The sequence below is a fragment of the Lissotriton vulgaris genome, chromosome 6 (genome assembly GCF_964263255.1).
Source record: "Lissotriton vulgaris chromosome 6, aLisVul1.2, whole genome shotgun sequence".
Classification (NCBI taxonomy): domain Eukaryota; kingdom Metazoa; phylum Chordata; class Amphibia; order Caudata; family Salamandridae; genus Lissotriton; species Lissotriton vulgaris.
The window spans coordinates 753,452,637-753,469,462 of NC_141694.1; the positions used below are offsets into that span (position 1 = coordinate 753,452,637).

The following is a 16,826-nucleotide window of genomic DNA, read 5'->3' on the forward strand; positions in this document are numbered from 1 at the left end:
ATAGAAGCGTAAATATTACGTTAGACCAATTTCAAAGCCTTTTTCAGTGAAGTCTATTAATCATAGGTCCAATCCTCTGCGTAAGGGAGCACCAGCACAAGGATTAAAAGAACCTGGGGGACACTTCATGCCAAACAACACCATTTTAGGACCAATTCAATTCAATTTTTTTTTTACATTTTATATGGAACTCCGACGTAGGTCCACAAAAGTACACAAATAAATAAAAAAAAGAGATACTTTATAAATAATACAAAATTCTTCCCTATACAACCACCAGATATTGCAGTATACACAAATAGGATTAAAAGTTATCTAATAAATAACCGGAAATGTTAAAAAAGAAAATATATATCCTATAACAAACCAGTTCATTTTGTGGACATAAAACAAACAAATGGGCTTCCTGTGCAGAATGGATATTACATTTGATAAATACTGTTCTTAAAAACATATGCCTGGCCCTTTGTAACTCCGTACAGACAAATAACATGTGTTTAAAATCTTGAATTTGTGAATGGCACATTTTACAGATTCTCCCCTCACTTGCAATTTTGTCCCATATACCAGTGACTTCTCTTAGGGGCAAAACGTTAATTCTTAATAGAAGTATTACCCTTCTAATCCCAAGTGGAAGGATCCAGGTTAGATAAAGCTGTGGTCTACTCCCCAAAGCACTCTTACAGACCACCTCATTTCAAGACTTAGACTGACTTAGAACGATGTCTCTAACCAAACTAATAGAGGTTGCAAACTTCTTTATGAAACGCTTCACTGCAGACTTTGGCATTGGAAAATCAGTATTCAGGCTAAGCTCAAATGAATCATTTGCTTGTACAAAGGACCTACAAAATGTTGGATGTTCTTTCAATTGATTCAAGATTTCTATTCTCAAGGTAGCCCTAAGAGTGCCCTCATCCTCCCAACAAAGGGAATTACCCCACCTCAAGACCACTAGCCAAGGATAAAATATATGAGGAAACTAAACCAAATTCCAGACGTAAAACATGTGAGGCAGCCAGAGAGTTTAGATTGCAAATCTGACTCAGGATTCGGCCTTCAGCCTTGTAGAAAGAGAGCCAATGTTTCATATCCAATACCTCAGCAACGTATGTTAATGAAGGAGGAATTTTAACCTCAAAAACTGCCAGAACATGACTAAAGTGGCGTTTCCCACAAGTTTTATAAAATCTGTTTAAAGCTCCAGCCTGAAAGACAGCCTTGCTAACACAAAGTTTAATGTGCTCTGGATCTTGCCCTGTTTTTGAAAAAGCCTTCCCCAAATATAAGTAAGAGTCAACCAATTCCAGTTCTTCAGACCCCAACAGCCACTTAAAGCATCTCTTTATTCTAAGTGTTTTCTTGCAGAAAACCAAGATTTTGCTTTTAGCAATATTAATTTTTAAAAAGTGGACTTCTGCATATTTAATTAGGGCATCCAGACGACTTTGCAGACCAATGGACGTTAAATCAAAAACTGCAATTGTATCCGCATATAATAGAGAGCCAACAGACATTGTACCAATTTTTGGACCAAGAGCTGCCTATACAAGAAAACATGAATGAGTGGGTGAAGACTAAATGGCCTGTACCTGAATACTCACCACATCCAAACATTGATCTGATGTTGACCGATCTGCTTTCAGATGTGCAGTCCCAAGTCGCCTATGACCTGATTGCAAATTCTTGACGTATTTCATACAGTATTCCAAATATGTGCTTTAGACTCAAGGGGCATAAGCTTGGTCAGCTTCATAAGGAAGGCCGATGGGTCTATAGATGAAACACATGTGCTTGTTTAATTTCGTTCACATGGTATCACAAAATGAAAATGGAAACATGCCAACAAATTCAGTATTTACTGTCTTGACATCCAGATAATAAACCAAATCAGTCAGAAGCCTCCTGGTTATTGCCACTGAGAAAATGACCATCAATATGATGGTAACATACCTCATACAAGCAGTAAAAAATCTAAACACAGCTACGAATTGCCCCTACATATATACTGCCAAATATGATAGCCCTAACTCTTGGCTCAACTGTGGAGGACTACAGGTCCTGTTTCTAGGTTAGTGCTCCCCTTCACAATAATGCAGCCAGTGCCCTAATAAAGTTTGGATTTATCTAATAAAGCGTATCGCCAAACTATCAGCATTATCCTTCAATTTCCTGTGGGCTTCCCCCTATACTCAGGTAGAATGTTGCTGGTTTTCGATCAAAATCAGAAGACTTTAATTTCCAAGAATTTGTAAGCTAGGTGGAAGGGATATGTTTCAGGAAATGTCTGACTCAAGTAGGGTACAATACTTACCACCTGTAGTAAAACATTTGAGGGGGTGTGTTTCAATTTCTTTGTTGGTATGGATTTCAGTCACTATGAATGAATGAATTACTGGTATTTATAAGGAGGGGATGTCGTAGAATTCTTCTGGTCATCATTGGCTCCAGTCTTGCACTGGGGGTAAGCCGAAGAAAACAAATTCTGATTTGTCAGAATTGCACTTAAGCTGGTTCTCCTCCAGCCCACCCGTAGACCTCTGTAAGGTAAGATCTAATCACACCCCCATCAAACTCAGTGCCTTTGTTGCAATAGAACATCAGCTGAGTGTCATCAGCATATGAAATTATCTTTGCACCATAGGTCTCTACCAGTGTTGCTAGGGGGGACATATACAGGTTGAAAAGCGTTGGGCTAAGACACGAGCCCTGAGGGACTCCCACCTGTAAGCTGGACATGGGAGATGAAAAGGGGGGAGTCCAAATAACCTGCTCTCTGTTCTCTGGTAGGATGCTACCTCCAATACCCATATTTTCCAGTCTATCGAGGATCCTCCTATGTAGCACCGTGTCGAACGCTGCTGAGAGGTCCGACAATATGAGGATCGCTTTACCCCCCTGATCAAGCTTCTCCTTGAGATGTTCCATCACCTCCAAGAGGGCAGTTTCAGTGCTGTAATTAGCCCTGAAACCTGACTGAGTGGGGTGCAAAAGATTATGATTTTTAGCAGACTCCATGATTATTTTGTTAACGTGCTTCTCCAGCACTTTGGAGAATGCCGAAAGGAGGGAGAAAGGCCTGTAATATGTGGGTATGTGGGGGTCAGTACTCGGTTTCTTTAGGAGGGGCAGGTTTTTTGCCTGTTTCCAGAGAGGCGGCACAATGCCATCTGCCAGAGAAGAGTTCAATACCTTATTGATTTGTTGATATATGTTGGGAGCAAGGGCAAGTAAAAGCTTTGCGGGGCACGCATCTACTGGTGAACCAGATTTCAGGCTCATCAGATAAGAAAGTGAATCCCCAATTTCAATAGCCAGAAAGTGTAATAACTGAGGCCCATCTGGAAGCTCCAAGGATGGAGGGGACCTAATTGTATCCCCTTCCGTACTAAGCGAGGGCCTGTTATCTTTAGATGACACAGAGAAGGACTTCTGAATTGTCACTATTTTAGCATGGAAGGACTGGGCCACCATGTTAGTCCAGTCCGCTGACAATGGGCCAACTTTACTGATTGCCTTTGGAGCTATAAAAGACTTCACGATCCCGAAGATCTCCTTGCTCTTATTTTTTGTAGCCGCTATTTTGCTCTGCCAATAGTTTATCATGGCCTCTTTCACCTTTTCATAAAGTATTTTTAAGGCTGCCCTATAAATATTCCTATCCTACAAGATATAATGGTTATGCCACTTACTTTCAAGCTGGGGCTGAGTGACAGGTTCTTCTGGAGGTCCACAAGGTCAAAGGCGCGACCGCGTCGATGTTCGTCCTTAACTATGATAAGTGAACCCCTCCCTCTTTCAGTTAACACTTGAGAAAATTCAGCATTTAAGTTCTGGACATAGAACATTGACGCGCAAATCTTTGAAGTTTACTTTAAGAGTATGAGAGATAATAGCAAAGGAGGTATTCTTGACGACCTCTTGTTTCACTCGACTTACAGCAAATTAGCAGGGCCGTTTGCATCCAAAGCCACTAGCTTTGATAGCTGGTGATTTTAATCTTACATATTATGACTAGTTTATGACTGATTTAGAGGTTGGTTGTGCCAATGAGAGCCATGGGGTCATGGTCATAGTTGCAGACAATAGGAAAAAATGCTTCCTATTAAATGCTTTGCTGATTTTTCTTCAGACACCCCTGCGAACCCCATTTTCATCTACACAATCAGAAAAGGTTTGATTATAAATTAGTGAGCATCAAACATTGGTCAGTAATAAAGAACTGCAAGGTGGTACTGAGGGTTGAACGTATCCATGATCCATTATTTGTCTAAATAAATGTACTTCAACCAGTGTGTCAGAATTGTGAACTGGAAGATTTGAACGGGAACAGAGACTTTAATATCTAACTTGAAAATAATTATTAAGCAGCTCATTAATTCAGTTACCATGATCTCTAACTTCCTCTCGGTTACAGTTGAGCTTCCCTTATACACTCTAGAATTCTAGATTAGCTACCAGATGCCACTTTTATAACCATTATAGCCATGCTAGGGTCAGCGCTGCTGAACGAAACAAGTTCCTTTAAGGTGTTGTAGAGAATGGTAACAGTGGCCTCACAATGACAACCCACTGGTACAGTAAAGGGTGCATATTGACTAAATGAACTATACTGTCAATGATTTAATCTTCTGACATTCAATAATCCTGAGACTTTCGATTAGTCTATAAGTCACAAGTAACCCGAAAGAAGGAAGACTACTTCCACAAAAAATTGAGAAGATTTACTCAATACCATGTAGGCAAGTTTCCAAGGCACTTGAAGATTTGTGGCAAGGGGCTTTATGCCGCAAGTCCTAACGTAAATTCCTCTTCAATTTCAGGAGAAACTTCGTTACTACACTTCAAGGCACTATATATATATATATATATATATATATATGATGCTATGACTGGCCTGCCAATTATTCCTAGCTTTGAACCCCTTTACCAAGTAGACTTGTTCAGCTATTTAGACAGAGGTCAAAAACACCTGGCTGCTTTGAAGGGGAAAAGCACCAGGCCCAGACAAAGTGGCAGTGCATCTATACAATAAAGTAAACAACAAAAAAAGTACGGATGCTTGAATTATTCTCAGCCACTGGTATTTACTCGTGCCGCATTTCAGTCCATCGTTATTTTTGCACATCATGCCTCCTCGGTTTGGTCCCAGCCATAGACAAGTCAGTCTTGGCCTTTCTCCAATGGGAACAGTCTAGTCTGAACCGCCAAGCCAGGTCATTACTGAACCGGAACACAAGCAACCCAAGACCGGTTTCAAACTTATTAGGGATCATCAGCTTTGTATAGCTTGGTTCCAGTGGCACTGTATTCTTGAGACCCACATCAGGGCATACCTGTCCCACTTACAACATCACATTGAAGCATGCAAAAAAGTGATGGATGGAACGCTTGAATTAATCTGAGCTACTGGTAATTTCTTGGGGCCGCATCACAGTCCATTGTTATTTTGCTCACAATGCCACCTCATTTTGAACTCGGCCATATGGAGAACAGTCTTGAACCTGCTCCAGTGAGAACAGTCCAGCCCAAACTGCCAGGTCAAGTCCTTACTGAAACGGAATACAAGCAACCCTAAGATGCTTTCACCCTTATAAGGGCTCATCGTTCAGATACCGCTTGGTTCCAGTGCCCCAGTGTACATGGGACCCATGTCTGGGCATACCCGTCCCATTTAGGTCATCACACTGAAGTATACAAAAAAGTGATGGAATGCTTGAAATAATAGTAGCCTCCCAGTTCATCATTATTTTGCACACCATGACTCCTCAGCTTGAACTCTGCAATATGCAAATCGGTCTTGACCCTGCTCCACAGAAACAGTCCAGCCCAGACTGCCAGGCCAATTTGAAAAGTGCTTTTGAAGTTGCACACAGACCCTGATTAGCTGAAACTATGAAAAATTGGATTTGATCAGGGACTAGTAATTGTTAAAATGTTACATTTAAATATTGTAGCATGTGGTCATCATAGACGTCATGGCATTGTTACCAAGGACTCTGATATTGTTAATGGTGCTTAACAAGGCTCTACTCTAGCCTAATTTATTTTTTTGCTGTATATATTTAAATGGTGTTGATGATGGTTTAAAAGGGATCAAATGTGATACACCCAGACTGGGTTCAGATCAAGTCACCCCTTTACTGCATGTCAGTGTCTCAGTCCTATGTGCGCATACAGAAAATGAACTGGAGTCATCACGGACAAGATTTGAGCAATTGTTCCTTGAATCAATGCTTATTATTATTGTTGACAAGCCTAAAGTCTAGCATTAGGCATCAAACAAAACTTCAAGAAGAAGCTCTGCCTGAATGGAAGTCGATTGGTTTAAGTTAGGGACACTGATTACTTAGGTCTCTGGTCTGGTTCGTCTGCCAAATGATCCACACCGATAAAAAAAAGTCTTGTAACAGCTTCACCACAACTGTTGCTGAGCTGCAAATTTTCAACCAGAAGCTTAGTGGTTGCACTTTATCAGCGGCCTCAGCTGTCACTAAATTCCTCTGAATTATGATGCCTTAGCTTTGCACATCTGAATTATGGGGACAGAGTGAGGTAAAAAGTTTGTCTGTTGTAGAAAAGACGTTATTAGACACCTATTGTTCCTCTCTTAATCTACTACTACTTGATGCATGAGGAATTACGCGTTCTAAGCATCTGGCACCGAGCCCAACACAGACCTCTACTTTTCAATATATGACTCTGGACAAATTCTTAGGGAGCAGTGTTCAGGGATGATGTAAGAGATCTTCTTTCCAAGGAGGACATTGCTTCACTTACATGGAGTACGCGCATAAAAAAAGTCGTGACCAGCACCCCCTTGTCTTGCATACAAGTGCAACATCTCAAATGGTCCTCAATACACCCGCTGCCAAGCACCATCAGACTGCAGACTACGAAGTGCACCCATGATCTGTATCCATTGGGATCACAAATGCAAAAACCACAGGTGATGGACAGAATGCAGAACAATGTCATACATTCACCCCAGTACAGAGATCTGGGCCTAAATCCATTGGGATCACACCAAAACGACATCACAAGCATTAACAGTCCACAAACCAGTTATTTCTCAAATCACTCATCAATTCTATGTTGGACTTTGACTATGTACAGCGCTCTGCACTCTTCTAGCTAGTCCTAAAGAAAAAAATACATACGTACAAGACAAGGTACAGAGAGTGGAAATAGTCCTTATATCAGTGTTTAGAGGCAACACCCATAAAAAGCACTGGGTTGCAGGCCATACTTACCTGGGCACCCCGCTTGCACATGATCACTTTATGTCAAACATAGGCTGGGAACATTGCAATGGATGATTAGACCAGGAAATTGAACAAAGCTCTACCCCAGCCTGGAACTCGTCTTTTTCTGTACAAGAGGATTGAAATCATATTGCAAGTGTTACTATTCTGCCCGTTTCATGATAAACCCAAGAACAGCTGTCTTTTTTCCATTTACATTCATTTAAATCCTCTCATGGTAGCTCTGGATCTTTAACCCCTATCAAATTAGAAGGAAAATTCAGACTATGTGAATATTCGAGAATGTTAACTTCGGCAATATTTTATACATGCATGGATTATACATCCTTACATTATTGTATTGCAGGTATGCCTTTATTTATCCCTCTTTTAATGTTTTTTTCTTGTTATAGATTGTCATAATATTGAATGGTTTATTTGGTCTTTTTATCTGATTAAACCAATTAAAAATAATAATTTAGCACAGCCACGCATCATCATCATCTGGAGCACCAACGAGTGTTCCTACTTTCTGGTTTTGCCTTAAAATGTAAGCATTTAATCAAAATTGTTCTGGAGATATGTGTTTGGGCATATGTTTATTGCAACATTTTGTTCTAAGCCGCACATGTCGCCGGAACTATTTTCAGTATTCATGTTTTTAAAGAGGTTTTGGATTACTAGTGATGAGGAACTCAGTGATGTTTGTGATTAGTGAAAGCAAAGAGCATTAGCGAACGAGAGTTTAATAAGTATGTAACGTGTCTTAACTTTTCTGTAGTGGTGTTGGATTTTTGTCTTTGGATTGTATCTTGGGTGTGATTAATACAAAGGTAGACAAGTATTTCCTAATTAACAAATGTTTGCTTTTCACAATTAGCCTCTCTACGCTCAGAGCTAAATCATCAGCATGCAGCAGCAATCGACCAACTGAGACACAATCACCAGCAAGAAATGGCAGCAGCTACTCTGGAAGTAGAAAGAAGTATCGAACTTAGCAGACGGCAGGTAAAAAGGACTTAACTATTATGCGGGGGCTGAAACCCTCTTGTGGCTCTTCTCAACAAATTATTCACAGTTTACTTGTAAATATAATTTGATAGGTTCTTTGTTTGAAGATCACAGACATTGTGTAGGTCCTGCTCCAAGTCGATGGCACAGACCCATTCCCTCTCTCGAGGCCAATCCTGCAACATGTTTCAATGCGTAGAAGGTCATTGGTAAGTTAAAGTCTAAATCAAAAAGGAAACACAAGAAGGTAAGGCAGGTCTCAGCCCCACCCTCCCACTTTATATCTAAAGAGGAGTTGCGATGTTGTCTAGGTGCCACTTGATTTCACTTCTGATCCCTGATGGAGGAGCCGATCCTGCAGTGGATCCCAATGTGCCCTCAGTCTGTGGATCTTCAGCGACACCACAGTAGGTTAAGGCCTTTAAGGGGACCATGTTGCACATTTCCGGCACTCTTCCAGCTCCCTCTTGTGCACCTCTGGGCCCCAAGGATCTGCAGGGGGCTTCCAGTCGGGTTACAGCCGGCGGATCCACCCTTGGCACGTCTGAGCCCCTAAAACCTGTCTCAGGTTCTGCATCGACACAGGTGCTCACTTCCATTCGAGCTCCGAGATCTGCGCCATCCCTTTTTCAACAACACTGGTCCTGTCATCGCAAGAACTGAAGAGGGATCTGGTTCCTGTCCCCATACCAAATCTGTCTCGACCTCGACCAATCTAATGCTCCAATTCCTGTACAGCCCGATTCAGACAATACAGCTCTTCCCACTATCCATCAAGAAGAGGCTGGCACAAGTTCTCACAAACAACTCCATCACCATGCGGTACTATCTAACAAGAATGGTGGAGTGGGATCCTGGGTTTTGTGCTAGGAGTCCCTGCACTTTGAAGTTGGTTGGAATGTCAGAGCATCTCCCTGATTGTGAGCCACCTGGAAGAATAATTCAACTCTAGGGCAGACGATCCCAACCATCTGTACCAACCAGATCACGATTAGCAGCTGTATCCTGAGTTGGCAGAAGGTGCCTTCCGAGTTTCTTCGGCTACTGTCTACAATATGCAGTATCCAAACGTTTGTGCATTGGAGTTCCTGTGAAGGTCCTCCTTAGGACATGCTTTTCAACTGGGTTCGACCATCCAACTCTTGTATGTTTTCCCACCTCTTCTTCTTCTGCCCAGAGTTCTGAAGAAGATCATGGATGACCTGGCACAAGCCGCTCTAGTGACCTCGTAGTGGACTAGGAGAGTGTGGTACCTGGAACTTCTGAGCATGAGCATCTGCCATCTTAAACAGGCTACTTCTTCGAGAAGATCTATCGCAGCAGAACTGCAGGGTCTTGCACCCGGGCAAGTGCACACTACACCTCTAAGCATGGAGTGGCAGCACTAAACTGTGTTTGATCTGCCTCCTAAAGTAGTGGGTGTCATCCTGGGGGCCCTCTACAAAATCTGTGTATGCAAGACTTTGAGACAAGGTTGAAAGTTGGTGTTTGCTACCGTAACACAGACCTGTTACAAGATAAACTGACAAAGTGGTACTGTTTGTTCTATCTTTGGCTGAGTGGAGACCTGCAGTGTGCACTGATAAAGGTTATCTTCCAGCCCGTCCAACCTTTTTGCATTTACTGCACCAACCGTCCTTGTTTAAATCACCTGTTGTGATACAGTTAGGTCTGTAGACAAAATAAACACTTTGTTTCTTCTATATGGGAACTATGTTACATCCTTAAATGTTCATTGCTACTTGGTGATTGTTATTCACCAATTATAAATATTTCATCCTTTTTTCCTATAATGTGCGTCATTTTAATGTTATAAAAGCTTTGATTTTAGCAGTGTCATGTCTCCTCGTATAGTTCTGGAATAGATGACCCACAACACAATACAAGAGAAGGTTCTACAGTAAGAGATGCTTTTTTATCTTCCCACATGTGACTTTCATCCCTTTAAAGATTCATGGATGGTGTTCAAAAGTTTACCTCTCAGGAGTTGTCTGTACCTTACATCACAGGGGCAGCTACAAATGTGACAATGCCTCCACCCCACAAGCGCTATATAAATGTAAACCTTTTTCCCTCTTCTATCCCTCCACTATCCTTCTCAATTCAAATAACTGACTAACATATCCACCGCTCAAATTACTTTAACATTTTCACTATACTAATTCACCACTAATCCTTTATGGATTCTGGAGTAGTGAGCTACTCGTCGAAAAGTACTTTGATGCCTAGTCAGAGGTAGTAAGCGCTGTATAAATGAAATTGCAATTACCCCATTCAACAACAATAAACCAGCTGTTAGCTGAGGCCTCAGGAGTAAGCTGCCCCCAGGATGCGACAGGAACAAGTGTCTATGTGCCATAAGTGGGAGGAGTGTATAGTAAGGAAGAGTTCAAGTGGTAATATCGGTTTTCCCTTCCCTAAAATAAAAACCTGCATCAGCAACATTCTAGGGCTGCAAATAAATGCATGCTTCAAAAAGGCAAAGATGATCAAGGATTGCAGTTCTAGAATTCAAAAATTAGCACTCATAATTCAACCTGGTAGAGGACAAAAAAGAAAAAACAAAATCCTAAAATATGTCTTTCTCTAGGGCAGTGGCAAAAGCAAGTCTACCGTGAAGATACTCCAAACTAATCTTCATCAGTAGCACCTTCATTTTTCCAACTCCTACTGGGTAGGTCCTTTCATATTGCCTGTTCTGAATGACAGATGCGAGCAGGCTCTCCAAACGTGGTCTCCCTCTCGAAATGTGATCTGCAAGTTGTGATCATTACACGCTACCATTTTGTATTAAAGCACATTCTTGAAGTGGGATCTTCAGGATGCGGACACTCATTCAGAGCTTCCCTAGCCCACAGATTGGGTGGTTACAGAGGATGGCACATATGGTGGGGAACCCCAACATTATTTTACTGCACCCCTACACTTCCTGATTTGGGGGGCATTGGCAGTCAAATTTGTGGGAGCATCTTGGACTAGAAAGGGCTGCTTTTTGTTGAGCTGCCTCCCTCAGTTAATTGTTCAATGTGTGCTGTCGCCAAGTGTGTTGATCGAGACCAAAAGTCCTTATCCAGAGTGTGTGGGATTCCTTTCTCTTGGCCTAATGCTGATGAGTGTCGGCATTGAATGGCACGAGTCCTCAGTTGGGTTTTCTCCTCTCTGCCCCAGGAGGCAGCACTCACTGATTTTCCATCTGCTGAGTAGAGCCAAAAGGAGGGACTTTGAGGGAGAGCTTTGATAAAAAGCAGGTTCCCAGAAAGGGAGGCCTATATTGAAGAAGGTTATACACATTACACAGTGTGATTGAAACTGAACCTGCTTCGGTAATGGGATCCAGGGAGGAATTCTCAAATGGGGGATGGCATGATAACGACAAACCCTCGGGTATCATGGTATATTTGTTGGTATATTAGGTACCCGCCTTATCGATCAAATGGTTCCAAAATTCTTAAATCTTAGGACACTCCCATATCAATTGAAATAATGTTGCCTCTTTGTGTGGACAACTGGGGCAGGTGTCATTTTTGATGATGTCTATTTTGCGCGGTGCAGCAGGGGTCATGTATTGATGGTGTGACACTTTGAAAGGGCTTCTGCTCCATAATGATATAAATAGAAATAAATAAAATTGTGACTATCGCTCTAAAGCAGTGATCAAAGTTACAAAGGTTCATCACTGATGCGGAAAACTCCCTGGATTTAGGCCTCTTATTGCTTTCCACATGAAAAATGAATATAGTCCATTTTTCAGAATCCTCTAGAAAGGACTCAGTTCCATGGACACTAATTGCCATTCACGTAGCACAGCAGACATTTCCTGTCAAACCTAATGTCAAATTATGCTCATACTGACAAAGCACAAAACTGTGACAGACCACCCCACAGACTTCAGAGAAGTATGACCAGGCGCTCCATGAGGAAGCAATCCCTCTGAGAACATACAGGTAGAATGAAAAGGAATGTCCATGAAACCTACCCACTCACATTGGAGACCACATGTGAGTGTCCTGAAGGAGATCTTAAAACAATGGGACAACTAGATATACCACTTTGTATAGCAGAACTGAAAATGGCATCTTAACTTCTTAAGGATGAGAAGGGATAAATGTTCAGTACACCAGTCTTCTCCAGCTTTGGGAGACAGCCTCTTTCTACAGTTTTGCCTCCGTTCTTTTACCCAATATGGCAATGCAGAAGGTTAACGACTTCAGACGACCAATCTGACTCTTCTCAATTACCTGGGTCTGCTATGGTTCTCTTTCCTGACTCAGGTTCATCTATGAGAGTTCCAATGTGCTGTGGTCTTCTCCATATTATGGGATGGCTCCTTCTCCTCAAGTCTTCTTTGGATTTGTGGCCATTCCACTCAGGAGGCTAGTGCAAAAAGAAGAAGTTTTAGAGTTTATGGCAACTCTAATAGTACCTTCTACTAAAGAGACTTATATTTCCAAATAGAAAAGGTTTCCAAGATGGTATCTGCAGAATCAGTTCAACCTTAAATGTTTTGTAAATTTGGAATTTGGAGTAAAATAGCATCAGTTTGGTGCTACTGAAAGATACAATACCATGTATTTCTTCTTGGAGATGAACGTGCCTCTGTATACATTCAGAAACTGATACTGCTAATATTAATGAACCAGCTATTTGAACCAACCATTGCTTTAAAACATTTAGGGCCCGATGTAGGTAATTTCAATTTACCGGTTCATAAATACTGATTCATACCGAATCGGTATTTATGAATCGGAAAACTGTATGTAGGTAAAAAATCGGTAACAAATACCGAATCAGTAACAGTCGGAATTCTGACTCGGTAAATGCCGAATCGGTAATCACCGAATCGGTAACACCCATTCAACCCTTTGGGCCTCCAGGCCCATAGGAATGAATGGGAGATACCGAATCAGAGATTACCGAATCGGAGAATACCAAATCGGTATTTACCGAATTGGTAAAATCCGATCTCGAAAATTCGAATGGAAGACATGTGAGCCACTCAACCAATCAGGGACACCAACCACACCCCACAACAAAGCAACTGTGAAATCAACCAATCAGATGCAAGTACCACACCCAGTACCTGGAGTTGGCCACACCCATGCAGGTGCAGAGCCACAGAACTGTTTGGAGAGCTGGAAGGGAGACAGAGGAGCAGGCTGCAGTAAGCCCAGAAGAGCATCACCATGGAGTCCCAGGAAGACCAGAAGGATGGTGTAGACAGGAAAAGGAAGCTGAAATTCAGCACAACTGAGCTCCAGGTGCTGGTGGAGGAGGTAGTGCAACATTACAGCCAGCTATTTAGGAGACAGTCCCTGCAAGTAGCAGAGTCTGGCTGGCGATCCAGAGCAAAGTGAATGCCTTAGGGGTCACACACCGAGAAATAGAAGTCATCAAGAAAATGTGGTATAACCTGAGAATCACCACCAAAAAGAAGATTGCAACCCAGAGGAAGGAATCCTTAGCCACAGGTGGAGGGAAGAGCTGTGCACCAAGCCTCACTGAACTGGAGCAGCTTGTGGAAACCACCATGGAGCCTGAAAGCATACACGGGATTGGGGATGCTGACAGCTCAGCCAGAGCTGCAAGAAAGAAAGGTAAGATGCATGGACATGAATCCCCACCCATTCCCTGGCCCCTTCCCCAATGTGGGTAACTCAATCTCAATCCAGAACACATGTCAGTAGTCACCAGCAATGCATCATGGTAGTCGTAGTCATAGGAACAGTCATCAAAGAAGCCAACACAGAACACTGCATGCCATGCCACACTCCCCATACACAAGCAGTTGATGCATAGGACATTGTGTGATGGGAATCTGTCTAATGGAAACACATAGCTGATCATTGTCCATGTCTGCCCACAGGAGAGTCATCGCGCAGTGCAGCGCAGGGAGGAAAGGCAAGTGTACCAGCAACGGCTGCGAGGGAGAAGCCCACAGACACAGCAGGACCCAGCACTGTCCCTGAGGACACTTCCACAACGCACGCACCCACAGCAATGGAGGAAGACACCACAGCACAGCCACTATCACCCCTGCTGTTTGAGACACAGACTCCGGCAGCACCTGCAGGTGCCACAATAACAAGCTCAGCGTCCTCTGTGCATTTGAGGCCAAAGAGGCAGGACGTTCCTCCACTCAGGATCCTGGAAAACTCTGATGAGGAAGAGGTGGAGGTTCAGACACCTAGCACTCCAGCAGTGCCTGGGAACGCAGGGCAACAGGGGTCATTAGGATCTGGGCGTGCAAGTGCCCGTGGTCGAAGCACACGTGAGCGGGACGAGGGGCATGATATGCAGGGGGTGTTTGCTGGTTTGGAAAGCACCATGGTGAGGATCCAGCGCATGCAGGCCAAAGGGATCATGGCAGTGCACAGACAGGTGCGCATCCTGAACAGCAGGATGTGAAACATTGATCGGGGGATATGCTCCATGGCCCTAGGAATGGAGTCCATGGCCAAAGGAATGGAGTCCATGGCAGAGGGGATGAGGGACATGGGTGTGCGCATGGGTTCACTCTGTGACAGGCTGGAGAGTGACCAGACAGAAAGGCGCAGGAATAGGCATGAAGTGAGGCAGCTGAAGAAGTCCATTAACCGTCTGGCAACTGCAACCACACTGCTATGCCGCCGGTCAGTGAACATGCAGACGGATATTGTGCATTGCTGCAGTGACTTGTCCAGGGGGATGGGGAGGGTGACCTCTGCTATGGAGGTACTGCTGACACAGCAGACAGCCACTGCTGGTAACACGTGTGCTGGGGACACATAGGAGTCCACAAGCAGGAGTGGATCCAGCACGCCTGTACAGGATGTTCGTCGGAGCAGCAGGCTCCATGCAGATGACCCTAGCACCACTGCGCAACTTGACCCCCTGCCCTGTGACTCCCACAACATAATGCGTAAGCGCAAACATTAACATTTCATCCCGAACACAGGACAGGTCACAGTGAAGTGAACTTTGGCTACCCATTGTGCAAAGTGGATTTTTATTTGATTGATGTGGTCTTGGATATGTGAAGTGCAGTAGTGGTTATTAAACTGAGTGCTTCACAGACTAAACATGCCTGTGTTTCATTACTCTATTGGAAATATCTGTTTGTGATTTCTGCGCGTCTCAGTCTACCATCAGTTGCGGGCGCTGCTCCTGCTGCATTGTGTTCGGCTTGTTCTGTCCCATCATCTATGTCCTCATGATATGTGAGTTCTACCTCTGTGCCCTCCTTGGTGGCAAGATTGTGCAGCATGGCGCACGTCGCAATAATTTTACAACAGATGATTGGCGTGTACTGTCGTGCACCTCCACTCTTATGGAGGCACCTAAATCTGCTTTTGAACAGTCCAAAAGTGCGTTCCACCACACAACGTGTTGTGTTGTGTTGTGTGCCACGTTGTAACGCCTTTCGCTCCTGGTGGATGGATTCAGGTAGGGGGTGAGAAATGAACGCAGGGCATAAGCACTGTCACCTGGGTGGAAAATGAAATTTTGATTAGACACATACTCATGATTGTTCCTTCTGCATTGACTATCAGGGTGTCTCACATTTACTTACCTAGCAGGTAACCATCCCCAAAATCACCAGCCACAAGGCGTCTGTATATCCCACTATTCTGGAAGATGTAGGAGTCGTGGGTACTCCCTGGAAATTTTGCTACAATATCCGTAATCATGTTGCCAGCGTTGCAGATCACCTGCACATTGATTGAATGCGTAGACTTGCGGTTTCTATATATGTGTTCTGTTGCTGCAGGTGGGCATAGTGGAATGTGCATCCCGTCGATACAGCCTATGATGTGAGGGAACTGGGCAAGTTGTAGGAACTCGTTTTTTTTCTTTGCTAGTTCAGCAGGTGTGTCAGGGAACTCAATGTAGTGTTCCATCCTCTGCATCATGGTGTCCAGGAATTTTCTAAAGAAACGTGACAGGCAGCTCTGGGACACCCAACCTACCACAGCAATCACATGCTGGTAGCTCCCAGAAGTAAAAAGGTGTAGACAGCTCAACACCTGCACGTGGGGTGGGATGGCGTGTACTCTTGGGGTTGGGTGTTCCAGATGTGGGTGGAGGTCCCTGATCAAGTCCAGGGTGGTTCTGGGGTGAAGTCTGTACCTTTGCAGGATCTCAGCTTCAGTCAGTTGGAAGAGGGTGGTCCTCTGCCTATACACCTGCTCCTCCCTTAGCCAGACCCTCTCTCCTGCTGCCTGTATCCGTAGCCGCCTTGTCATAATGTAGAAAGCCGCCATTGTGGTTGCACTGTTGCATTTTGGCGCCTTCTTTTATGTCCTGTTCCTGGTTTCCACCTGCTTTCAATCCATGGTAAATACCCACTCTTAAATACCGGTTTTCATGGAATTCGGTATTTTTTGGGTTTGCTACATCTCGACATGCCATTTTTAGGTCTCGCGACCTATCGATGTGCGCAAGCGCATCGAGCGGAGCGAGAATTCAAGTGGCGAAAACATCTTCAAACCAAAGGGCTTTCAGCCCCGCGGTTTTCATGCAGTGCCCGTGTACATGCACGCGCATCGCATGCAAGCCCAGCCTCTCCTGCCCCCATCCGTCATCAGGCTTCTC

General features: G+C 43.7%; 1 protein-coding gene across 4 annotated transcripts in view; it reads left to right on the plus strand.

The window, feature by feature from the left end:
• Positions 1-16,826, plus strand: part of FAM184A (family with sequence similarity 184 member A) — a 499,679-nt gene that overhangs the window by 423,541 nt on the left and 59,312 nt on the right. For all 4 annotated transcript variants that reach the window (XM_086926730.1, XM_086926731.1, XM_086926733.1 and 1 more), the window contains one exon: positions 8,125-8,252. In XM_086926730.1, the coding sequence (XP_086782856.1) occupies positions 8,125-8,252 (128 nt within the window). The remainder of the gene's footprint in view (positions 1-8,124; positions 8,253-16,826) is intronic.